The following is a 26,097-nucleotide window of genomic DNA, read 5'->3' on the forward strand; positions in this document are numbered from 1 at the left end:
CCACGGCCCAGAGATCCCCGCGCCCGAGGCCCGCTTTGGCCAACCCACGAATCCCGGCATTCATTCCTCTCTCCAAGAAGGAAAGGGAGGATGGGGGCGGGAGAAAGAGAAGCTGACAGCGATAGCATCCAATCAGGCCGTGTCCGAGTATGACGTCTGCCAGGGCATGATGGGATTCGTAGTCTTCGCGCTGCTGCACTTTAAGATGCCGCAGGCCACGCGTCCCACAAGAAAGCCCTGACTCTTAACTTCGGCTAGATACTTTCATTAACACAGTTCGGGGGCTTTGTCTTTTTCTTCGCGCCTAAAATCCCGCATTGCTACTCCAAATTATGCGCATGACGCTCAAACCCATCCTTTACCGTTTCCTAGCTCATCCTTCTCTAACCTGCATCCCCGCGCCCTTTAACCGTCGCTTGGAAGTCTCGAGAGAACACCCTTCTTTCCGTCCCAGTCACGCCTTACGCACGGCCGTCCCCGCGCAGACTGACACGCCCCTGGGCCAATTGGAGAGCCACCCATCCGGGCCGCTGAGGGGGCGCGCTCGTCGGAGCCCCGTGACCCTTGACCCCGAGTTTCCGTACTCCTTTGGTACTTAAGTACGCAGCGGGAGCCGCGGTCGCCGTCGCCCCCCGAGTGCAGGAGGCGGGATCTGGCCGCTTGCCTCAGGGAGGAAGGGAGCGAGCGAAAGGCCAGAGCAGGACCGCCTGGCTCCGGGGAGAGGCCCTCGCCGGACTTCCCGCCCCCCCCACCCCCCTCCCCGCCGCCCATGAGACCGGCCCCTCGCGAGCAGCGCTGTCGTTAGGCGGGCCGCGCCGCTTTCTCCGCTCCTCCCGGGACAGGCCCGCGCTCCGCCGGCGAGGGGGTAGCCCTTGCAGGCGCCTCCCTCGTCACCGCCGCCGCAGCGCCGGGAGCGGGAGCGGGCCGGGCCGCGAGCCCCGGAGCTAGAGGAGGGGAGGAGGAGGAGGAGTCGGCCTCGGCGGGCCGCCCGGACCGAGGCCGTCAACATGGCGAGCGCCTCGTACCACATCTCCAATCTGCTGGAGAAGATGACATCCAGCGACAAGGACTTCAGGTGAGGCCGCGAGATCGGCGCGGGGCCGCACCCCTGCGGCGCCGCCGCCGCCCGCCCTGCCCCGCCGCGAGGCCCCGGCCCGGGCGCGCCCTGGAGCCGCGATCGATCGCCGGAGCCGGGCGGAGGGGGGGCGGGGCGGGGGCCCGGGGCAGTCCGTGGAGACCCCCCGGCGGCCCATCGGAGGAGGCGCTGCCTCCCCGGCCGGCCCTTTTTGGGCAGGGAGCAGGGAGCGAGGCCGGGCGCGAGGAGTGGGATTCATTGGAGGGTCGGGGATGCTGGAAACTTGCCCGGGAAGCAGCGTGTTGGGGGGGGGGGGGTTTCCCGCCTGCGTCCTCCCCCCCCCCCTGGTTAAATCAGACCCGGGGAGGGGGGCCGATCCTCGATGGCCCCGAAGCTTCGTCCACATCTGGGCCTGGCCTCCCTCTGGAGTCCGAGGCCCGGGGGGAGGTCTTGTTTATTCTGCGCCCCGCCCCCCCCATCAGAATGTGAGCTCCTGCAAGCGGGGGTCGCGTTGTAAATGTCTAAGAATGTTTGCTGCCCGTGTCCCTGCCCAAGCCGGCGTCCGGGCCGCGCCAGGCCCCGGGCTGCCTCAGTCTGCACCGGGGAGCGAGGCTGGGGAGCGAGGTTGACACCTCGCCGCGCCGCGCAGCCGTCTGTCGGCCCTCCACGTGCTAGGAGGGGTCCTAGGGGTGCGGGGCGCTCTTTGTGTGCCGGTGCACAGCCCCTCCGCCCGGCCGAAAGCCCAGTTCTGCCGAAGAGGAAACGTCGGTGGTGAATTTAATCCAATTGCACTTCACACTTTGGCTCTTCAGCAGCCCGGTAGAGTCAAGCCCGGGCTCTGACACGTTCTGACTAGATAGATTTTTTTGTAAGTAATTTTGCTCTCGCAGTAACTTTATGCCACATAGGCAAGATTCAGCGTTTGACTGACCTGAGGGTCATTCACTCTTGGAGTGATTATGAGTTTCTGAAAACCTCATTTTACTTTATAATCATCATGGATCAAGTTAAAAAGTGTTAGACTTTTGGCACCAAAAAGATATTCATATTTGAACATTGTCTTGGTTCCCAACTTGTCCCTGAAGCTTTTAGTTTTAAAACTTTTGCATATTGAGCAAGTGCGTGGTGCGGTTTTAAAATTTACTTTCTCTCAGCCTGCGTGTTAAAAATACCTGCTTCTGGTCACATTGAGTTTCAGATTTTAATGTTGCTTGTAGTGATGGTGGTGGTGGGGAGATCTCTCTCTAATCCTGAAGCATATGGTAAAACACTGGAACAGTTTAAAGTGTGTTTCACAGCTATCATTCTAAATGAAAAATAAAACAAGTAATTTGTAGGGCTTTTTTTTTTTTACCTATTTTCTTTCCATTTAAGAAAAATCATTAAGCTAATGAAGATTGTCAGAGGACAGTAAACAAATGTGTCAGGTGCCTTAGTGCCTTAAACCCAGTAGGAGCTTAGTAACCATTTTATTGAAGTTCCGGTAAATGATATCTTGAAATCATTTGGAGAAAAACTATTTTGGGGAAATACTTCGATAAATAAGATCTGCTTGCTATCTAAAATTTCCTAGAACATTGTTTGGGGGATTAGTTATTTAAGTAAGATTACTGAGCATGCTCAAATATGAAAAAAAGATTTGATGAATTTCCGGACATTCCTGAATCCCCAAATATTCTGGCAATTTGGCTTAATTTAAGATTTTTACTTTTCTGTTTGATAGATTTTATCTCATCCAGTTTATCTGACGAAGTTTTTTTATCTAAAATATTTTAAATAGGATATGTAATGTCTCTAGTTTTAATATTAATGAGAATAAGGGACTAAAGAGATGTCCCATCCAATCTTACCCCCTCAATTTACCAGTAATGAAACCGAGGCCCCAGGGAGGTTAAATGGTTTGCTCAGTCACACAGTGATAAGTATCAGCAGCAGAATTTGAATCTAGGTTCAGAACTTTGAGTCAGGTTCTGACTGTCGAGCCCATGCTCTTTCCATCATTCCATGTTACAAGTTTATTGAATTTTGTGTTCCTTTCCAACTCAAAAATCCTGTGAATTTTCATTCTAAATTCAAGTTAGACTATAGATAGCAAGAGTATATTGTAACCAGCTCTAAGTGGCATACTCTGATAATTAAATTTTCATTGTGAGCTTTTATACCTCAGAAATTGGCAAACTACAGATACCAAGGCTTTAGTTTATTATTTTTTTCTTTTTTGATTATCTGGATTTTAAAAAGTGATGGAGAAAATGTTAATAATGCCGATTAATTAGACTTAAAAATGTGGCCTATATATTTAGAGCTGGTTATTAGACATTTACCAGCACACCCCTGACTATAGTAGACAAAAAATGAGTACCAGATACTGCAAATTGTGCAGCACATTCTTGTAAATAGGAAAAAATGTGAAATAATTGAATGGGGTTCAAAGTAGTTTTAAAAACAATATTTTTTTTTTTTGCCTTTTGCAGGGCAGTTGGAGTTAAGTGACTTGCCCAAGGTCACATGGCTAGTTTTTATGTTAAGTATCTGAGGCTGCATCCAAATCCAGGTCCTTCTGACTCCATGTCCGGTGCTCTATTTACTGCTTCACCTAGCTGCCCCCTAAAAACAATATTTTTAAAGAAAAATCTGTCATCATGGAAATTTAGGCCTGTTTGTTATTTCTTTTTCAGCCAGGTAGTTTAATTTGATGTTACTTAAGTTTTTCTTTTTTAAAAATGAAGTAGTAATATTTGATGTGCAGCAAGCATATTGAAGTTTAGTCTCTTTTCTTTACATTTTATCATCTTCCTAATGAAATCTTCATACTTTTGAAGTACTTAAAAGTGGTTTAAGATAGACTTCTTATAGATATATGTCTATATAGAGAGAGATTTGTTGAACAGGCTTGTTAGTGGTTTTTGTCTAGCATCATAATCTTTCATGTAGTAGTGCTCAGTTACTTTCTAAACAAATGAGGCAATGAATATATTGAGTGTAAATTGATGGTCATTTTTCTTATCCCCTTTGTAGAATGAAGATAATAATACTTAGCCCACCAATTCCACAAGGTTGTTTTGAGGAAAGAGTTTTTTTAAAACTTTAATTATTTTGTCTCCACCAAATCAGTGATTCAGATGAGAGATAAATGAGCCTAAATTAACTTTAAAGCAGAGATCAGTATCCTAGGTCATGGCACCTAGTAAAAGGAAAGAATTTCACTTAGTATTTTACTATGGAAGTATATCCTCCTTGGTTCTTGCTGTTCTTGTCCATTCATTCATTCATTCATTCATCTACTTGTTTATTTTTGTTGCCATTTAAAACAGAGAATACCACGGGATGAAGACAGTTGAAGACTCCTGTTTGGTGACCTCTTGGATTTCTTAGCTGTCCTTGTGCTTGCTGCAGATTAGACATAGACAAAGGATCCTGGGGGGAGAAGAAAGGACTTTTTGGGGGGATAGTGGCAGGCAGCAAGTAAGCTGGAGCTGCTTCTTCCTGTATGGTCCAAGAAGTGCATTAGTCAATGTGCTTTTTCCTCAAGATTTTTTTCAGGAGGATAGCTTGATACCTTTCTGTTGCTTCTTGGTGACTTGGTCTTGGAATTGAAGTAAGGATCTATTGCTTTTTGGCAATGCTGGACTTCTCTCCCCATCTCCTTTGTTTATATTTTTCAGCTAAAAAATTAACTGACGGGGCGGCCAGGTGGCTCAGCGACTGAGAGCACTGGCCCCAGTGTCGGGATGACCTGGGGATTGAATCTGGGCTCAGATACTTAGTACCACACCCAGAAATAACTGGCCATGTAACCTTGAGCAAGTTACTTAACCCCGATTGCTTTAAAAAAAAATTTAACTGACTTTAAAACTTTTGTACTGGTTTTATGACGCAGAGCAAATATATTAATGCAAACTGTCTGCAGAAGAGAGTAGCAGACTGGGTTGTACAGTAGTCATTTATACTTGGTGTTGGCATATGACTTTGGGTACTCTTAAGAATAGAGCACCGCGCGCCCTGGAGTCAGGAGGACCTGAGTTCAGATCCGGTCTCAGACACTTAACACAAAAGCTAGCCATGTGACCTTGGGCAAGTCACTTAACCCCAATTGCCCTCCAAAAAGCAAAAAAATATAGCACTTATAAGTATAATTTTAGTGTTATTTCACAAATTAAGAAATAGTTAGAAAGCTTTCCAAATTGCTTACCTTTGTTTGACACCTCCTCTCTCCATCCCCTAAGAAGCCTTCAGTGTAACAAATATTGAGCTGGCTATTGTCTTTAATGCACTGGAAGCACCAAGATGAGAAGACAGCTCCTACTCTTGTGGAATTTACAGTCTACTAGGAAGTGGAAGGCAAGCACTCTCAGTGGTTGTTTTTTTTCACCTGCCCTTCCTATTTATCTTAGTTTATGCTGGCTCCATAATGTGGGGCACACAATAGGTGCTGAATCCACCATAATCCCATCCTTTCACGAAGCTGGCAGTTATTGTGCTCTGTAGCATATTTGGATCCCAGGAGCCAGTGAAATAGTTTTTTCAGTCTTCTGCTAGAATGAAATGCTCCATACAGGAAGAAAGCTGAGCAGAGAGAGTGACAGTGCTCACAAAGGAATTTAGTCAGTGTAATTTTTCTGACTAAGGTTAAGCAGAATTTATTTTGAATAAACCACATTATGGATAATTTGTGTGTGAATGAAGGTTTATTTGTTTGTTTTTTTGGTTGAGGCAATTGAGGAAGTTTAGTATAGTGTTCAGATAGCGAAACTGAAATTTTAGTTTAGTGAAAAAATTCTAAACTTGAATATGTTCATAGAATTTTAGGAAACAAGATGGGATTTTAGGGCCTTCCCCTTCCCTCCCAAGGTGTTATTGGTAGCATTTTGACTATGTTGATCTTTTAGTTTAAATGAAGGAACTTAGATTTCAAATAGATTCCAACATATTTTGATCTATACGAGACTCTGTCCTAGGTGCTGAGGAGAATAAACAACAAGAATGCATGAAGTGTGAACCTTGCTCTAAATCAGCCAGTCTGTTACATGTTTATTAATCATTGTGTGCTACGGGTGAAACAAGAAAAGAAAATCTGCCTTCAAGGACCTCTCTCTTTTTTTTTTTTTTAATTTAATCAAAGATGCTTATAATCTAGTTTGGGGAAATTAAACATCTGGAGAGTTAAATAACAAAAAAATGTAAAATAAGTACCAAATTAATAGTAAAGAAAATAAGTTCTCCGTAGGTTGATTAGAGAAGGAATTCTAGGCTAGGGAGGTTAGGGAGGGCATCAGGTGGGAGCAAGTAAGATTTAACACAGGCCTGAAGATAGATAGTTTTGTAAAGGAGGAAAGAATTCCAGGTAGAAGAAATGTAATTAAGCAAATAAACTGGGGATTGGGGAACAGAACTTTCAGGGGATAATAAATGGAAATGTCTGACATAAGCATAGAACTTTCTGTCATGTAGACATTCTACAGAGAGGGAAACTGAAAAGCGAAGAAAGTGACTTATTTATCCAAGACCAGACATCAACCTAAGTTGTATGATTTCCAGTCGTCTGTAATTTAATATTAGATTTTTGTAGAACAGCTGTTCTTAACCTTTTTTTTATAATGAACTCCTTTGTCGGTATGGTGAAGCCTAATAGACAGACCCCCTTCTCAGAGTAATGTTTTTAGATGTCTACATTACAGAGGGTCACAAAGAAAACCAGTTATATTGAAAGAGTTATCAAAATATTTTTTTAAAAATCCCAAGTTTCTGAACCCGAGGTTAAGAATACCTGATGTGGAAGAATGCTGGTAGATCAGACACAGGAGGAAAAAAAAGTAGGTTACAGTCATATTGTGAGCTTTAAATGCCAGGCTGGAGTTCTAGACTTTATTCTGTAGTCAGTAGGGAACCACTGAATTTTTTTTTTTTTTAACACATCTGTGGCATGATGAAAGCTGTTTTAGAAAGATTAATTTAGGAGAAGTGTGGAGGATGAATTGGAGTAGGTTAGAGAATAGTGTCAGAGAGACCATTTTAGTCTACTTTAGTGCAGGCTAATCTTTCTGCCTACATTTTTAATTTTTGCATAGATGACCATGCTTAGGACCATACAATTATGTTAATTAAACAAAAGAATAAGACCTTGCATGTAAGTTTTGATAACTTGGCAAAATAATATGTAAAGTTGATCCAGCAAATCTTTTGTTTTCCATATTGTCATTGTATTTTGTGGTAATCTTGCATAAATGGTAAGCAGTTAATATAAAGGTAATTTATATTGTCATAATTTTTTCCTTTTTTTTTTTGTTAATGGATCAGTAATCAGCCCAAATTTGGGGAATTTTCTTTGATACCATGAATATTTAGTCATGATCCTTATCTGACTTTCTAATAGCTTGAATTTTTCTTGAGAGGTTAAAGACTGTGCTTTTCCAGTTAGGTTCTATCTTACTGGTTTTTGCCTTAGTTCATCCCATCAAGAAATGCCCTTCAGGGGCAGTTAGGTGGTGCAGTCAATAGAGCACAGGCCCTGGAGTCAGGAGGACCTGAGTTCAAATTAGGCCTCAGACACTTGACACACTTACTAGCCATGTGACTTTGGGCAAGATACTCCAACTGCCCTCCAAAAGGCAAAAAAAAAAGAAATGCCCTTTAGCATCTCTGAATACCTCCAGAACTGTTGCTCCAGGTTTCTCCTTTTTCCTGGGGTAGCTTCATTTTCAAAGAAGTCCTTTGGGGCTTGGTGGCAGAAAGCTGTTCCCAGTCTTTCTCAGATATTTCATCATGCCGTCTTCTTCCCCTCATCTTTTTTTAGCCTCTTCTCTTCCCTAAGGGCCCCTTAAATAGCCTATTTTAGAGGTTCCCTTTTTACTACCTGCAATTCATGATTTTCCTAGGTACTGAAAGGCTCTAAAACAATAGGAATTCCTAGAGTCCATGGGTTATCTTCTCAATCATGAGGATGTGAATGGTTTTTGGATGCACGGAATTCTTAGGGTACAGGAGTAGCAAGATGGAGGGTGTTAGGATTAAGGGAGTGGGAGACGGGACAGTTTTAACTGTTAAAAGATATATGCAATGTCAGCTCATCTCCAGTAAGGTACTTTCCCTGGAAAGTAAGTGGAAGAATGTGGGGAAGAAGAGATTGACTATAGTACTTTCTGACCTGGCTACTTCTAGGCACCCTAAATGATCAGTGTTCTTGAGTAAATCACTTAACCTTTCTGGGCCTTGGTTTTGTTATCTGTAAAATAATGGGATTGTACTAGATGTTTTCTCAGTCCTCTTTTAGCTTTAGTTCATATGACTAAAGAATTTAATATTTAGGCTCATCCTAAGGTAATAAACAGTTTCATTGGCAAAGGCAGCCCCACTGCACAGCTCCTCCTCCCTACCCCTAAAGCAACACTCTTTCCTGCTTGCTTTTTTTGCTCCCTTTCCTTTCAATAAAATTACAACTCTTTCCAAGTTTGAGGACAAACGACTTAAAAATATAAATTTTCCAGATACGGCTAATACTTTGGTATAAACAAATTTGTTAATACTTCATGTCAGGGACATGTGACTTCAAGATCCATCTCCTTATGCTAAAAAAAAAATTCATCTTTTACTGGCCAACTTTATGATGATAAGCCTGTTCAAATTTTACTGGACTAGCCCTTGGAAAACAGATACAGCCATTTATTGCTGGACTTGCACTTGAAGCCTTTTCTGTCCTGGTGTAAGCCCTGCCAGAGATTGAAATCTACTTGTCTAGTCTTAACCTGTGGAAATGTATGGGTTATGAGACTCTGGAATCAGAGTTTAATGAAGGTTAAAATCTAAATAACAGGATTCATTTATATTCTGTTCAGGTAATTAAGTGTATACTTGAGAAGTGCTGGTCAGGTTGGATGGACAGAGGTTGTATTGTGTAACAAATTAATAAAAACCAGAAGCTTAAGTATTTGACTAAGTATCTCACTATCTAGTTAATTATAGTGTGGCAGGTGAAAGATGAAATGACTGAGGGAATAAAGTTTGCGCTTCTGAGCATATCAGTTTATTAAGCAATGCGTGCCAGTTGCATAATAATGGGCTAAACCCCAAATAAAGGTAAGACAGACTTTTATACATTTTAAGGAAACAAATACAGCATTAGGTAATCTGAATGAAAGATTAGGGACTTTCTAGGATGGGAGGGAGTGAACTGATATAATTCCCTGAAATCAGAAAAAGAGGAATCTTACTTCCCCCAAGTGTCTATAAACAATCAAAAGAACATGGAAACAATAACTGATTAATCAATATGGGGCCGGTTTTCAGTTAAGATATGTGTGTTGCTTGAGATGTATGATTCTGAGAAAACTCCTTGTATCAGTCTTTGGGCCTGACTTTATGGTCAGTATAACTTACGTCCTTGCTTAAGGGTCTCTAAGCATCAGGAAGAGGTGGTCCAGTTTCCAAGCCATATAGGGCTAGGTACAAACATGTAATAAAGTTTTCTCCCAATTCTCCCAATTGAATAAAGTTTTCTCACAGCACAGAAATTGAACTTAGACCCCAAATTGAAGGAAAGCAACTGAGCTCCCTCCAGAATTGAGTCACAGGATGGAATCATTGTGGTTCACTCAGTTTCTACCACTAGCTGCCTCAATTCCCTCAATTCCCTTAGTATTTGTAGGCCAGGCCTGACTCAGGCTTGTCCACTGGTTGCAATGAAGTTGACATTTGGTAGACAGTTGAACAATTAACAAAAGGAATTTTACAGTGCAGTGTTGATTCAGTTGGGCACAGTTGCATTTGGCCATGTTGATACTACTATCAGAACTCTGAATGTAGGATTTTTTTATCCATAGAACCCAAGGAAGGTGCCCTCAATAGTTGGAGCCTTATCTCCCTGGACCATTTAAGCCCTGAGGGTTGTTTCAGTATGCTTTCAGGGAAAAGCTAAAGTTCAGTCTGAATGGTGCTAGCTGTTGCTTGTACAGCATTTACTGAGTTGGAGAAGGCCTCAGATGTCATCTGTTTCAATGGGTACCTGAAAAAAAAAACAGTCTTACTCAGCATAACCAACAAGTGGTCATCTAGCTTTTGCTTGAAGACCTTTATTGAGAAGGAAGCCCATATTGCTTTGAGACCCTTCCTTTCTTTAAACTCTTTGTTAATAAAGACCTAAATAAATTTAAAAAGTAACTAAGAATGGACAAGGTTGTATATCGAAATGAAAAAATGAAATGATGATTTTAGAAAATTTCTGTTAGGATATTAGTAATATCTAACATAATCTAGTAGCTAATGTAATACATATTATGTAATTGGTGATCCCTGTATTTGAATAGCAAATATCAAATGAGGTAATAATAGTGCTTTGCAAACCTCAAAGCTATAAACTGCTAACTTACTGTTATTTACTAGAACATTGATGTTATGAACACTTTCATTTCTTTGATTATTGTAGGATAATAAATCAACAACTTTATATATTGTGTATATTATATGCCAGGTACCTTGTTAGGTGCTGGGAATACAGATCCAGAAGTGAGATAGTACCTGTACTCAAGGGGTACACATTCTACTGAGGGAATATAGAATGTTTCCAGATAAGTAAATACAGAATTGGGGAGGGAGGTGGGGGCTGACAATATTGGGAATCATGAAGAGCTTCTTGAAGGCTCTCACTTGGTCTAAGTCTTGCAGATATGCTAGAAGTTCCTAGAAGCCAAGGAAGAATCTGGGCTTGAGAGATAGTCCATACAAAAGCCACAGTTATCTGATAAAAGAATGTATACAGTTAGGTTCCTGGGAAGATCCTTTTCATGAACATCAGGAAGAGGGGAACACTATTTGTTAACATCTTTAGATTCAGGTTGAGAACTTTCTTTTCAAGCTTTGAGACCTCACTTATACAAAGTGTCCCAAAAACATTTAGTGCAGTTTTAAGTTACCTTAAAGCTTTTTGGGACATCTTGTAAAAAGGTTGTACAAATTGACTCGATTTTCTCTTGGGGGAAAATGTTATAAATAGTTGTATATACATGGTTAACCCACAATCCCCCCGCTCCCTTTTTTAAAGCCATACTTCCAAAAGATCTATGGTTTTATCGTAAACCTCCTGCTTCCATGCCTTTGTAAATAGTTGAAGGAATTATTGTAGTGAAAAAGTAATAGTATTATAATACTCTGTAGTAGGACTGAAGTGGACTGAACCAATTAGGTAGCTGAACTTCGTGTGTGTGCATACATATGCAACAGAAAATTGGAAAACAGGACTTGGGCAGTATTATTATTTATATAGGACAGAAAAAACAGTTAAAAATATCTTACCTTGAATATTGGTACTTGAGGGAAGTGCAATAATTAGAGGGGATGTCCCTTTCTATTTTTTTTTCAAACATTTTAACAAATTAGACCCCTCTGATAACTATAGCCAGACTGCTTACTCTTTTCTTAGGCATGATGCTGCATTTCTGGCTCCATGTCTTTGTACTGGCTCTCTCCCATGCCTAGAATGTTTTCCTGTAATCTCCAACTTTCAGAATCTCTTGCGTCTTCTAAGCCTCAACTCAGGCCCTACCTCTTGCAGGAACCCTTTCCTCCTCCAGTTTGATAATGCCTGCACCTATCAAAAGCCATCTTTTACATGCCCTGTATTTATCTATGTATTTATTTATATGTTCTCTTCTTTATTAAAATATAAACCCTTTGAGGGCAGAGACTTTTGGAAAAAAGTCATTTCCCTACGTTCATAGCAGCGGACCCTGTTCAAAGTAAGATCTGATTAAATACTTGTTGTTGGATTTGATAAATGAGGCATGTGGTGATTTATGACTTTCTTTTTCCTTCATAGGCATATCATTAGCACTACTATTCTTAGGCTTATCAACCATGATTAGGATTGTGTTTCCCCTCACAGATTAGGTGGAGGATGGGAGAAAGTTTCCAGAGGTAATTGGATAAATGTTAGAAGAGATAGATAAGGAGGTTGAAAAGTGCTAGTGTATACTTTTGAGAATAGCTGAAATAGAATTAAATTTTTTTTTGAGGGAAAGAAGAAGAAATGGGGACTTTGAGGTTTGTACATATAATGTATTGAGGGAGAAGAAACAAGGTAATAGAAGAAACATGTAATTAGTCATTCATATCTGTATCCCAGTTTCAAGAGTATCTTTGATCAACTTACATTTGATTTTACCTCTAGGATGGCTTTTGGGCTGGTGGTGTAAACTTTCTTAAAAGAAATTAATGGTTCAGAGTATATCACTGGTTTGTACAAGGATATAAAAATAACTTAAGTTTTTTTTTCCAATCACATATAAAAACAATTTTTAACATTAATTTTTTACAATTTTGAGTTCCAAATTCATTCTCTCTCCCCCTTTCCTTCTTGAGGAGGCAAGACATGTACATAGATTGTACATGTGCAGTCATGTAAAACATGTTTGCATATTAGCCATGTTGAGAAAGAAAACAGACAAAAAAAGAAAAAACTTTTAAAGAGTATGCTTCACTCTGCATTCAGACTTGATCAATTCTTTCTTTAGAGGGTGGATAGCATTTTTCATCATGAATGAAAAATTTGGAGTTGTCTTGTCATTGCATTTCTGGGAATAGCTTTGTAAATTGCATTTGATCATTGTACATGCTGCTGTTACTGGGTACAGTGTTCTCCTGGTTCTGCTCACTTCACTTTTTATGAGTTCATATAAATATTCCCAGGTTTTTCTGAAACCATCCTGCTTTTCATTTTTTATATAGCACAATACTATTTGTCATAATTATATTCTAAAACTTGTTCAGCCAGTCCCCAATTGATGGCCATACAAGGCCATTTTTAATGGACATGGCAATGACCTGTGGGTCACATGATCTATATGTAGATCCCTTTAAGAGCTAGCATTTTGGAAGGGGGAGCCAAGATGATGTAGTAAAACGGGAACTTGCTCGATCTTGTCTCCCAATTACCTCCAATACCTGTCAAAAAAAGACTCTAAACAAATTTTAAAGTTACAGAACCCACAGAATGACAGAGCGAAATACATCTCTAGCTGAAGAAACGCTGGCAGGCCTACAGGAAGGGGCCATTGCATTGTGCCAGGAGTGGACTGCAGTCCTGAGTGGGCTGCACTGGCACAGATCAGTGACACAGACCAGGCCAGAGCAGACCTCAGGGGACTGAGTCACCGGCAGTTGTGGTGGCTTCCAGACTTCTCAACCCACAAATGCTAAAGAGAAAGTAAAAGGTTAGTGGGGAAATCCTGTTGGACCTGGGTGAGAGAAGAGTGCAGTTGGGCCTCTGCCCCTGGGGTGGTGGAGGTGATGGTGGCAGCAGCATCTGCCTCCAGAGCTCCAGGCCCACAGGTCATGGGGAGATCAAGAGACTGATCAGAAGACAATTGTAGGACTCTCTTTGCTGGTGCTAAGGTAGGATTCTTTTGCCTTGCCCTGCTTGGATCTGGGGTGAGGAGTGCTGGAACGGCAGAGCTTGTGGCAGATGTGGAGGAGGGAATGCTCCTCGAAGTTCTGAGGGAGGTGCCTAGAAGTAGCTCTGACAACAGCTGCACAGAACCCCAGAAATTTGGGACACAGCACTCTCTACTCTGGAAGCAGAGTTCTCTCATGGCAAAGAGCTCAAAAGTCAAGTAATTGACTAGGAAAATAAGCAAACAGTGGAAAAGAAATCAGACTATAGAACCCTTCTTTGGTGACAAAGGAGATCAAAATATAAAAGCGGAAGAAGACAACAGAGTCAAAACTTCTGCATCAAAAAAATACCCCAAGAAAAATATGAATTGGTCTCAGGCTACGTAGGAGCTCAAAAAGGATTTTGAAAATCAAGTAAGAGGAGAGGAAAAATTGGGAATTGAAATGAGAGCGATGCAAGAAAATCATGAAAAACAAGTCAATTGCTTGCTAAAGGAGACCCCAAAAAACACTGAAGAAAATAACACCTTAAATAGACTAAGTCAGTCTTTCACAATATAACTACTATGGAAATGGTGTGGGTAACTACAAATGTACAATCTATATTGAATTGCTTATCTTGCCGGTGGGGGTGAGCGAGGAGGGAAGAAGGGAAAAAAATCTAGAACTCAAAAGTTTTTAAAACAAATGTTTGAAAATTTGTTGTTGTTTTTACATGCAACTGGGAAATAAGATATACAGGTACTAGGGTATAGAAACCCATCTTGCCCTACTAGAAAGTTAGGGGGCTGAAGGGGAAGGATGTAAGGGAGAACAGATTAGGGGAAGGGGTATTCAGTAGGCTTGCTATTTTGGGGTGGGGGCAGGGGGAAGATGGGGAGAGAAAAAATTGTGACTTCAAAATCTTGTGGAAATGAATGTTGAAAACTAAAAATAAATTTAAAAAAGAAAACAACCCCCCCCCTCCCCAATTGACTAACTCAAATGGCTAAAGAGGTCCAAAGAGCCAATGGGAAGAATGCCTTAAAAAGCAGAATTGGCCAAATGGAAAAGGAAGTTCAAAAGCTCACTGAAGAAAATAAATCCTTCAAAATTAGAATGGAGCAAATGGAAGCTAATGACTTTATGAGAAATCAAGATATTATAAAACAGATCCAAAAGAAGGAAAAAAATGGAAGACTGAAATGTCTCATTTGAAAAACCACTGACCTGGAAAATAGATCCAGGAGAGATAATTTAAAAATTATTGCACTACCTGAAAGCCATGATCCAAAAAAGAGCCTGTGTATTATCTTTCAAGACATTATCAAGGAAAACTGGTCTGGTATTCTAGAACAAAGGCTAAAATGGACATGGAAAGAATTCACCAATTGCCTCTTGAAAAAGATCCCCAAAAGAAAACTCTTAGGAATATTATAGCCATATTCCAGAGTTCCCAGGTCAAGGAGAAAATATTACAAGCAGTCAGGAAGGAAACAATTTGAATATTTGTAAAAACACAGGATAACAAAAGATCTATCAGCTTCTACTTTAAGGGACTGAAGGGCTTGGAATATGATATTCCAGAGGTCAAAGGAGCTAGGATTAAAATCAAGAATCATCTACCCAGCAAAACTGAGCATAATACTTCAGGAGAAAATATGGATATTCAATGAAATAAAGGACTTTCCATCATTCTTTATGAAAAGGCCAGAGCTCAACAGAAAATTTGACTTTCAAATACAAGAAGCAAGAGAAGCATAAAAAGGTAAACAGGAAAGAGAAATCATAAGGAGCTTATTAAATTTGAACTGTTTACATTCCTACATGGAAAGACAATATTTGTAACTCATGAGACTTATTTGAAGGTAATGTGTGTGTATATGGGTATATGTGTGTATATACACATAGAGGGCTCAGGGTGAGTTGAATAGGAAGGGATGATACCTAAAAAATTTAAGAGGTGAGAGAGGAGTCTATTGGGAGGAGAAAGGGAGAGAGAATAGGGCAAATTATCTCACATAAAAGAGGCAAGAGAAAGCAGTTACAATAGAGGGGAAGAGCAGGGAGATGAAAGGGAATGAGTCAACCTTACTCTCATTGGATTTGGCTTAAGGAGGGAATAACATACACACTCAATTGGGTGTCTTACCCTACAGGAAAATGGGGGAGGAGATATAGGGAGGGATAATAGAAGGGAGGGCAGATTGGGGAAAGGGGTTATCAGAAGCAAACACTTTTCAAAAGGGACAGGATCAAAGCAGAAAATAGGATAAATGGAGTGGGATAGGATGGAGGGAAGTTGTCTTTCACAACATGACTACTATGGAAATGTTTTGCATAACTACACATGTATAATATCTCGAATTGCTTGTCTTCTCAGTGGGGGTGGGTGAGGTGGCAAGAAGGGAGAGAGTCTGGAATTTAACGTTTAAAAAAACATGTTAAAGTTATTTTTACATTCAACTGGGAAATAAGATATACAGGCTATGGGATATCCATCTTGCCCTATAAGAAAGTAAGGGGGGGGGATAGAAGAGAGGGCAGACTGGGGGAAAGGGTAGTCAGTATGCTTGCCATCTCGGGGTGGGGGTAGGGAAGAAATGGAGAGAGAATTTTTAACTCAAAATCTTGTGGAAATGAATGTTGAAAACTGAAAATATATGTATTTTTAAAGCTGGCATCTTGAACTTTTTTTTTTGCCTTTTGGAGGGCAGTTGGGGTTAAGTAACTTGCCCAAGGTTACAGGGCTAGTTTGTGTGTGTGTGTGTGTGTGTGTGTGTGTGTGTGTGTGTGTGTGTTGGTGTTGTGTCTGGGGCCGGAACCAAACTCAGGTCCTCCCGACTTCAGGGCCAGCGCTTTACTCACTGCACCACCTTGCTGCCCAAATCTTGAACTTTTCTTACACTTGTTATATTATGTTTTGACTATAATTCAGTTAAAAATAACTATATAATGAATTCATACCAAAATTTGTAGACACTTTCGAGTACAGCTTCTTCACATTCATCCACTCTTGTTTCTCCTCTTCCCAGCTTTGCTGTTAATGTTGAGCAGCACTATCCTTCCAGTTATCCAGGCTCACAGCTTTACTGTCATACCTTATTCCTTACTCTGATACACAGTCAGTATGTTATCCAATCCTGTAGTTTCTATATTTACAACACCTCTTGAGTGTGTCTTCTCTTCACTCGCACACTGTCACTCTGGTGTTAGCCTTTAGCCTCCTTTTCCCTCTGAACAGGGAAGCTAAAATCCCCTGAATCGCCCCGTCAAAATATGTCAGTATGTTGGTAAATTTGATAAGCTAATATTTTTTGAAGCCTGCAGCTTAAAAAAAATAAGTGAAATGCAGTTATAGATAATAATTTTGAAAATCTCCAGTTTTAAATTTATTGTCTTACATTCCTTATAAGTGAAATAATATATATTGTGATGGATGAATACGTAACTAGTTTGAAGGGGAAATCCACTTGAACATTTGATGCAAGAAAAGACTAGAAATGTACAGAATCAGAAAATAAAAGTCTAAATCTGTAAAATACCATCCACTCTTTGTATGATTAGGATTCACAAGTACTGTTATTGATGGAGATTAAAGATCATTGTTTGCTTTGTATGTATGATTGTTTCAGCTGCAGTTCACATGAATTCTAACTTTGAAATGTCATCTTACAAATGTATGTTCAGAGTATTTAGCAATATGAGAATTTATGCAGAGAAAACTAAATGCCTTCATACACAATTTTTTTCAGAAATCTTACCAGTTACAAAGATTGTTTTCATTATATGAGCTTAATTAAAGAATTGCTTAGTACAAAAAATCTCATTTAATGGGAGAAACTTTGGCTCCACTTGTAACTGACTACTCATAGGGGTAGAAATGATGCTTGTAAAGGCATATGCAAAGCATCTTTGGTTCCATTTGCAGATGATATGGTGGGGCTCTTACTTAGATACTTGTGATCAGTTGGGAAACTAAAATCTTAGGGAAAAAATACTCAGTTGATTACATATGTACAGTGTGTTGAAACTCATGTTAGAAAAACTGTTGCTTTACAATACTACATCAAGAGAAAGTTAATGTAGGAAAATTCTTTTAGACTTTGCCAACAGCTCACTTGATGACAGGACAAAATGCAGATTTTCAAGCACTAACTAAAAATGTGGACCCCTCATGCAATTTGCATGCTTCACAAATTATACATATGGAAATATATGGATGAGAAAGTAGACAGTTTTTTTTTTTTCTGGCTGTCGAAGGAATGAACTTTATTTTTTAAAAGGAAGGCTTTTGGCAAAAATTGTGCTATCTGGGGGCAGATTAAAGGGCAGTAAAATTATTGCAAAACTTAGACTTGCTTATGTGAAAGCATCCTGAAGGCTATTTGAACTAAAAGAAGCAATTGCCAGTTTTACTAAGGTTAAAATGAATTTGTTTTACCTTAAATAATAACATAAATTTACTCCTGAAAATTTTTATGTTCCTGTTGTTTAAAAATTTGCCCTCTAAATGAAAAACCTGCTTATCTATCACTTAATTGCAGCAATTTGCATTTCTTTTAAAAGACCTAGATGTTTCTAAATGTTAATGAATAAGGAGCATATCTGCCATGAACAAATACCGTGTTTCCCCGATAATAAGACCTATCCCGAAAATAAGCCCTCCACTTACTGTGTAAGATTCCTCTAAAATAAGCCCTCCCCCGAAAATAAGCCCTATTGAGATTGCTACTGTAGTGAAGGTGATCCCCTGCGCTACACGCTACATTATGGTACCCTCTGTATGCACCGTCCCCCCCACCGTGAAACGCACTCCGTGCTCTGAGCTGCATCCAATCAGAGCTGCAGCAGTGAGCGCGTCATCCTGTTCTTCCCCAGTGATTTGCTTGCTGGCGCCATTGAGAGCAGTGCCGCGGAGGAGAGCTGAGGCAGGACAACATAAGCCCTCCCCTGAAAATAAGCCCTCTGGTGGTTTTCTTTCCAAAAAAATTAATAACACAGTGTCTTATTATCGGGGAAACACGGTATAATATGTTTGGATCTTTCTGCATATAAACAGGAATGGTTAAAATAGACTTGCCCTCATAACATGAAACGGACATTTGAACCTGAAAATATGTTTTGTCTTGAGTGTAAATAAGGGCTTGGTTATTAGATAAACCAATGTAAATTTGGCTGTCATTTGTAATGTCTTTTTACATTTGTAGTTTTTTTTTTCTTTAGAATGACAAAACTTTGATCTCTGGTTGGAAAATAATTATGACAGGGCAGCTAGGAGGCACAGTGAATAGAGCACTGGCCCTGGAGTCAGGAGGACCTGAGTTCAAATGTGGCCTCAGACACTTAACACAAAACTAGCCGTGACCTTGGGCAAGTCACTTAACCCCAATTGCCCTGCCTTCCCCCCTCCAAAAAGCTAAAAAAGAATGAATAGCTGTATCAATGATAACCATGTTTTGAGAAATTTTGATATACAAACAAACTCACCTCATTAATAGTAATAGTGTTATGGTTGTTTCATAGCTATAAAGATTTATGATTTAAAAAGTTAAAATATTTTTATTGTATGTTTAGACTTGTATGTATGTTTAAGGCCCTTGACCATAAAATGTGTAATTAAGTGGAAGCCTAGGTAGGTTTTGGCAGTGAGTTGGAAGGACAAGATCCACTTCACTTAGTGGAGAATTGGCTTTTGAAAAAACATAGATGTAGGGGCGGCTAGGTGGTGGAGTGAATAGAGTACTGGCCCTGGAGTCAGGAAGACCTGACATACTTACTACCTGTGTGGCCTTGGGCAAGTCACTTAACCCCAGATGCCTTGCCAAAAAGACCACAAAAACAAAACGTAGATGTCTTCTGCCATGGCTTGGTTGTGTGATGTTAAAAACATGAAACGTTTTATTGATCTATTCAGAAATGACAATAATATACTTGGTTAAAAACTGTCTTTTTAAACAAAATAGAAATTGCAGAAGCTTTTTTTTCTTGTTAGGTTAAGTTATTATATTTGTTATATCCATATTATCACAGTTGGATTTATTTCTTGATAGGTTTATGGCAACAAATGATTTGATGACAGAACTACAGAAAGATTCCATCAAGTTGGATGATGATAGTGAAAGAAAAGTAGTGAAAATGATTTTGAAATTGCTGGAAGATAAAAATGGAGAGGTACAGAACTTAGCTGTCAAATGGTAAGTCTATTCACTTTCTCTCCCCTTTCACTTATAAACAGGTGCTTTGTAATTACTGGCAGTAATTTATCTCATAGAAGCTATTCTAGTATTGTATTTGTTAAGCAAGCTTCTTACTAAGGATATCTGACAACTAACTGATAATTTTTTATTTTGAGAGTGTATGTGGTGACTTGGTTCTCTTTTATCAATTTTCGGTTGAACATGTGTTCGATGTTTCTTTAAATAATAATTAGAAGGTAAGGAGGCAACTCCTAGAAGTGTCTCAAAGGGGCCTACAACTTGAAAAAGTCAATGAATTGGAGATTAGACCTGAGTTTTAGTCAGTCTTTCATTTGTTAACTGTATAACCTCAGGCAAATTACCTAAATTTTTTTTTTGGCCAGAGTGTTAAAATTTCTGAAAATATTGAAGCTATGGGAATTTTTTTGGGGGGGAGGGAGGGAGTAAAATTTAATATATGTAATTGTGTAATAAGTATAGGTTATTCAAATGACTGTTAACTCCTTGATGGTTTTGTTTTTTACTAGTTTGTCTGAATTGATTTAATTTGAGAGGCAGGCATTTTATAGTAAAACACATACAAAATATTTTCTGGAGAGAATGTCAAGCATAGCATACTTCCAAGTAACATCAACTTTTTGAATTAATTTTTTTCATGTGAAACTTTAATGAATCCCATTTTTGGGCTAGTGTTATCACCAATTTCTGTTTTATTCATTTTTGGGGACTCTGCAAATGTTTTGCCTAATAAAGATAACCTTTTATTTTCTTATTTTTCTTTCCTGATTTCTGGAGCTGGCATATTTCCAAACATATTCTTTTTTTAATATTCCATGGAAAGTGAAGTATAGGAAAAAAGAGAGTGCATACTTTGTTATGCAAAAGGTTTTCTCATTATTGAACCTGTTGGATGTGCTTGACAGAATCTTAGACAGTAATCCTCAGCTGAACACTTAATTCTGTTTTCTGTGATGTTTGGAAATTCGCAGCATTGCATATTTGTTTTGTGGTCTGGATAAGTGCAGAATTAGTGGTGCTGTCATTCCTCATACTTCTGTTTTCGATTGGCTTACTACACAATTCATCTTTTTACATTAAGATTTTCATTTTACTTCTTTATTTGTTAGACATAAATGGCATCTTTGTCTCAAGTTAGACTTCACTATTTTGTCTTTACCTTATTAAAAATTTTGCTGTTCTAGTACTGTAAATAGTTTTCATCAATCTTTTATTGTATGACTTTAGAAATCATTTTGGAAGAATCAAGCCAAGTTAGAAATAACATAAACACCTTTTCTTAAATATTTTACTCATGAACATTTTTATAGCTTATTTAAAATTTTTGTAATCTTTTTTGGGGTGAAGCAGAAGCGTTTCCACCACACAAACCTGTTTCCTTAATTGTAAAATGAGTAAACAAATTCTAAAATTCTTATAAATTAAATATTTTATTGCTTCTAATTTCACTGAAAATTAGTCTTTTATTGAAAAAGGTCTCACACCCTGGGGATATATGCTTAACTTTTTATGAATGGGGTACATTACTGAAAAATTTGGGAGATGACTGAACTTCACAGGCTTTGGTCACTATTTGTACAAGAAACTGTATTGTGATCACTGCTATTCAAGAGTTATGAACACATTGACATCCTTTACAGGAACTCTTCTTACTCTTTAGATCTGGGTTCATAGAAAATTATGGAGAATTTAATTTTTGAAATAGATCATACCAATCTCTATAAGTCAGGACTTTAACAACATAGAATTGTAATGTTTGTGGGGGGAAATGATACTTTTCTTGAAAGGAAGTCTTATGCTATACATGTATAACCTATATCAAATTGCTTGCCTTCTGGGAGGGGTGGGGAGGAAGGGAAAAAGAATTTGGAACTTGGAATTTTTAAAAAAGAATGTTAAAAAAATTTTTTACATGCAATTGGGAGAAATACATCAAATAAAAATAAAAAGGGAATCTTGTAAGATGAATAAAATAATTTTTGTGCATCTAATACAACATGATGTTATCTATCCCCCAGATATTTAACAGCTTACATACTTTTGCTGTTAAACTAGTCCATCTTCTTCCATGGTGCTGTTACACAGATAGTAGCCCTTTATTGATTTTTAAAGATCTCATTGTAGACTCAAAGAATTTGAGTTGAGTGAGACCCCAGAGATGCTGTAGTCTCTGGAAGGAATTCTTGTTAAAACAGCCATCTTCTGTTGTATATTTGTCATAGATTTCCCCATCCCCACTCCCTTTTACTCTTAAGTTTAATCAGCTTTTTTTTTTTTTTTGGCTGCCAATAATTGCACTGTTAACTCATTGAACTGGCAACTGAGAATGTCCTCTGCCCCCTCCCCCCCGTCGGTTTTTTTTTAACATGGGCTGTTTAACAGTACCCCTTTAGTATTTATTAATAGGGTTCGTTTGTTTGTAACTAAATGTAGGGGTTCACATTTATTTCTATAGACTTTCATCTTTTGGCCTAGTCTTTGCTATTTTTGGCTTTTGTCTCCTATACAGCGTATTAGCTGTCCCCGTCAGATTTGTGTCTTTTGCAAAATTGATCAGTATGCCATCTATACCTTTTTTCTTATTAAAAATGTTGACTATTTGATGGCCACGAACAGATGCTAATGATACTTTTAATGATGTCGTCTAGTCTATAACTATCCACAAGGATGTCCTGAGAGATTTTACTTACTGAAATTCAAGTGAAATCTTTGGGTCCCATAACGCTGTCAAAATAGACTTTCCTAACTATCCAGGTCTTAATGATTTAATCCACTTAAAAAATGCATGTGGTAGTCATAGACTATATTTAATCGTCTCGTATTCAATTTTTTTGTTTTATATTTCTGTGTAATGTCACTCTCTCTTTGAAATCATGGGGACTAAGTCTGGTACTTATTTTGTATACCTCACAGTGTCTAGCACTATACGAGTATATGTTAGATACTTGTTGAAATCAGTTGTATTAGCTTTTGTAAAATCTAAAGTTCTGGGAACTATAGTAATTAAAACAGAAATTTCCCAAGTGTATTAGTAATCCTTAGACCAGTGAGAACACTGTTAGGTGGTTGGTGATGGGGGCATGGGAAGTTAAAAATTTGGTGTGTTATGGCAAAACCATGTTAACACCTTTTTTAATAAAACTTTAATGTTTAAAAAAATCTTTTTTAATAAAACAAAATATTTTATAGTCTTAACATTTTTTCCCCACCCTTTTTTTTTTCCCCCTGAGAAGGCATTTTTGAATTTTGTAACTGATTGACTGGGGGAAAGTAAGATTTGCTTTGAAAAGTTAACTTTGCTAGAACATTGTATAAGTTATATATATAAAGTAAGCTCTTACACAGTCAATCATCATACATGCATATTTGCTTTAGAAATGAATTTTTACAGGTAGCGTAACATATTTAAAATATATAATTATATGGGAATTGGCATGAAATACAGCAGTCCATCAAAATGTATGGTCTAGTGACTTGATTTTCAAAGTCAGTCTTGTAATGAAAATGTGTGTGTATGCATGTATGGTTATATGTATTTATATACAGTATACATTTTTTACATCTACACGTATACATGTACACATACACACGTGTGTATTTTGTTTTGGATGTATGTTTCAACTGTATAGAGACTTTCCCACTGAAGAACTCTACTAATACATCTTTTCTGTAACTTATTCTTATAAATTATCTGGAGTTTTCTGGGGCACTAATAGATTAAGTGACTTGCCCATGGCCATACAGCCAGTGTGTGTCAGGGCTAAGACCTGAACCCAGGTCTTCTTGACTTTGAGGTTAACTCTATATTCTTTATACCATCTTGACTCTTTATCAATATTGTTTTATTATTTTATTTTACAATATTGCTAAAACATTTTACTTATGTAGGTAAAATTTTATTCTTGGGAAAGGAAAAAGTCACAAATATGATCATATTTGAACATTACATATTTAAAGGTCTAGATATTTCATGATGTTTTTCCAGTTTTGTTTACGAGTAGTTTTTTTTCCCCTTCCCAACATTACAGTCTTGGCCCTTTGGTGAGTAAAGTGAAAGAATACCAAGTGGAGACAATTGTAGATACTCTGTGTACTAATATGCTCTCTGATAAGGAACAGCTACGAGATATATCGAGCATTGGCCTTAAAACAGTAATTGGAGAGCTTCCTCCTGCTTCCAGCGGTAAGAAAATTAGTCTTTTTTCTTTTCTAATTACTTTTATTTGTAGTTATTCTCCTTAATTATTCCTTTGAATAGATAAAATGTTACAATTTGTTTAGCAATTTTTAGCATTTCTTCAGCAACTATAGGATTTCTCGATGATTTTTACTTTTGCAGATATATTAATAAATTGTTATTTTTACTGAAAATAGTCTTTAAATACTGGTTTCATAGGGTTTGTGACCTTTTGTGCATTTGGCCAGAGTTTCATCTTAGTAAGACTAAATTCAAACTGATTTCAGTATTAATAGCTTTAATTGTATAAGGGAAGTCTTCTGCCATGTTTGGAACTGATAGTTCATTAGTGGTAGTACATTAAATTGTTTTTGTGGAGCCTACTTCACTCATCTGAAATGTTAGATTTTTAAAATTTAAGTATACTTGAGCACAGCGAGTAAGAGCACTGGCTCCAGTGTTGAGAAGACCTGGAGATTGAATCTAGGGCTCAGACACTTAGCACCCACCCAGAAACACCTGGCCATGTAACCTTGAGCAAGTTACTTAACCCCAATTGCTTAGGGGCGGCCAGGTGGCTCAGCGAGTAAGAGCACTGGCTCCAGTGTCGGGATGACCTGGATCAAATCCGGGCTCAGATACTCAGCACCCACCCAGAAATAACTGGCCGTGTAACCTTGAGCAAGTTACTTAACCCCGATTGCTTTAAAAAAAAAAAAGTATACCTGAGAAAAACAAGCTTTGTTTAATTTACTGATGATTATAATTAAAATGCAGCCTTTGCTGGGAAATCTTGCCTTGGAATTAAGGGGTAGGCAGTTGTAATTAATGAAGCTGATCAGTTTCTATTCTTTTGAAGAACATTAGGTAGCATTGCAAATTTTAGAGCTTAGTGATCTTGATAGCTATTCTTTGCAAAAAATTAACTGTCTCAGCTTATTGAACCTATTCCATTGAGAAAATTCAATTATTGACATTATTTTGAGGAGGTAAAAGCACCCCATTGATAGCTAGAAATAACTTTATGTTATGTTAGGTATATTTTTCCTCCTTTCAAAACTCTGTGGACTCTTGGTTCTGTGTAAACTTTTCTATAAAAAATGCCCAATTTGACTAGTCAGATGTCATCTACTGGTAATTGCTTCTTTCTTTCTGTTTGCCTATTTTAAAAAAATTGCCTACTTTTTTAAGTATAGTGACACCTTAAGTAAGTAATCTGCTGGAAATTAATCTTTTTATAATAAAATCAGTTATGCTAAGCCAATTAAAATGTTTTAAAATCATGTGACACCTATTGACAGTGGATCATTTATGCTTTCTTTAAAGAGTGAAGTGGAATGAATGAAAAGGCATAAGTGCTTATTGTGTGCCAAATGTATAGGACACACATACAAAAGTGAGACAGTTTGTAAGGAACTTACATTGTAATATGGAGAAACGACACATCTAGGGAAGCAGCAGCTAGATGGTCCAGAAATCACAGGAATGGTGGAGGGATCTTTAGGGGAGTCCATTGACTTGGCATTTCCAGAGGCATTTCATTACTTTTTAGTGCAAGAAGTAAGATATACGGGGCCAGATGGTGTATGCATAGTCTCAGAGAATTCAGAAAAGAAGAACCCTTCCTGGGCATAGTCTCTGGAAACCTCTAAAGTTCATGGGAATTTATTAGGGTTAGTAGTTACTTCAGCAGTTTGATAAAATTGCTTTTTATATCATTTTTAGCTTCAAGTCCAGGAACTGGGTGGGGGGGGGCTGGCTAAGGAGTTAAGTAGAATATAATTCTGTTTGCTACCATTGGCTAGTGTTAACTACACATCTACAGGATGGTTGTGAATCTCTTTCCCTCATCCTATTTAAGATATATGGAAATGTGCTTCTGTTTACCATGCTACTCTTACCAAGGATATGTTATTGGCATCTGTCTCATTGATAAAAAGTCTTATTGTAATTGTTAGTTGGTCATTTTTCCTTCTTGGAATGAATGGTTCACTCAGTTCTTAAGATCAAGCCAAGAAGTTGTAATGTTGTCTTTATTGGTTATAATAAAATATTTTAAATAACTGTAACTGAGATTGGGTTGAATTTAACATTTATGCGTTTTCATTTTAACGTGGCTATTGTTTTTTGTATCTTTACAAGGATCTGCGTTAGCAGCTAATGTTTGTAAAAAGATCACAGGACGTCTAACAAGTGCTATAGCGAAGCAGGAAGATGTCTCTGTTCAATTAGAAGCCTTGGATATTATGGCTGATATGTTGAGCAGG

The 26,097-nt window shown here is 38.5% G+C and overlaps 1 protein-coding gene across 1 annotated transcript in view; it reads left to right on the forward strand.

The window, feature by feature from the left end:
• The first annotated feature begins 837 nt into the window (after positions 1-837).
• Positions 838-26,097, forward strand: part of CAND1 (cullin associated and neddylation dissociated 1) — a 50,238-nt gene continuing 24,978 nt past the window's right edge. The window contains exons 1-4 of the mRNA XM_069080987.1: positions 838-1,075; positions 19,489-19,632; positions 23,682-23,836; positions 25,973-26,096. Of these exons, the coding sequence (XP_068937088.1) occupies positions 1,008-1,075; positions 19,489-19,632; positions 23,682-23,836; positions 25,973-26,096 (491 nt within the window). The 5' untranslated portion in view covers positions 838-1,007. The remainder of the gene's footprint in view (positions 1,076-19,488; positions 19,633-23,681; positions 23,837-25,972; position 26,097) is intronic.

The sequence above is a fragment of the Petaurus breviceps genome, unplaced genomic scaffold (genome assembly GCF_028583685.1).
Source record: "Petaurus breviceps papuanus isolate PSGF00001 unplaced genomic scaffold, PetGlider_PUasm1.0 154, whole genome shotgun sequence".
Classification (NCBI taxonomy): Eukaryota; Metazoa; Chordata; class Mammalia; order Diprotodontia; family Petauridae; genus Petaurus; species Petaurus breviceps.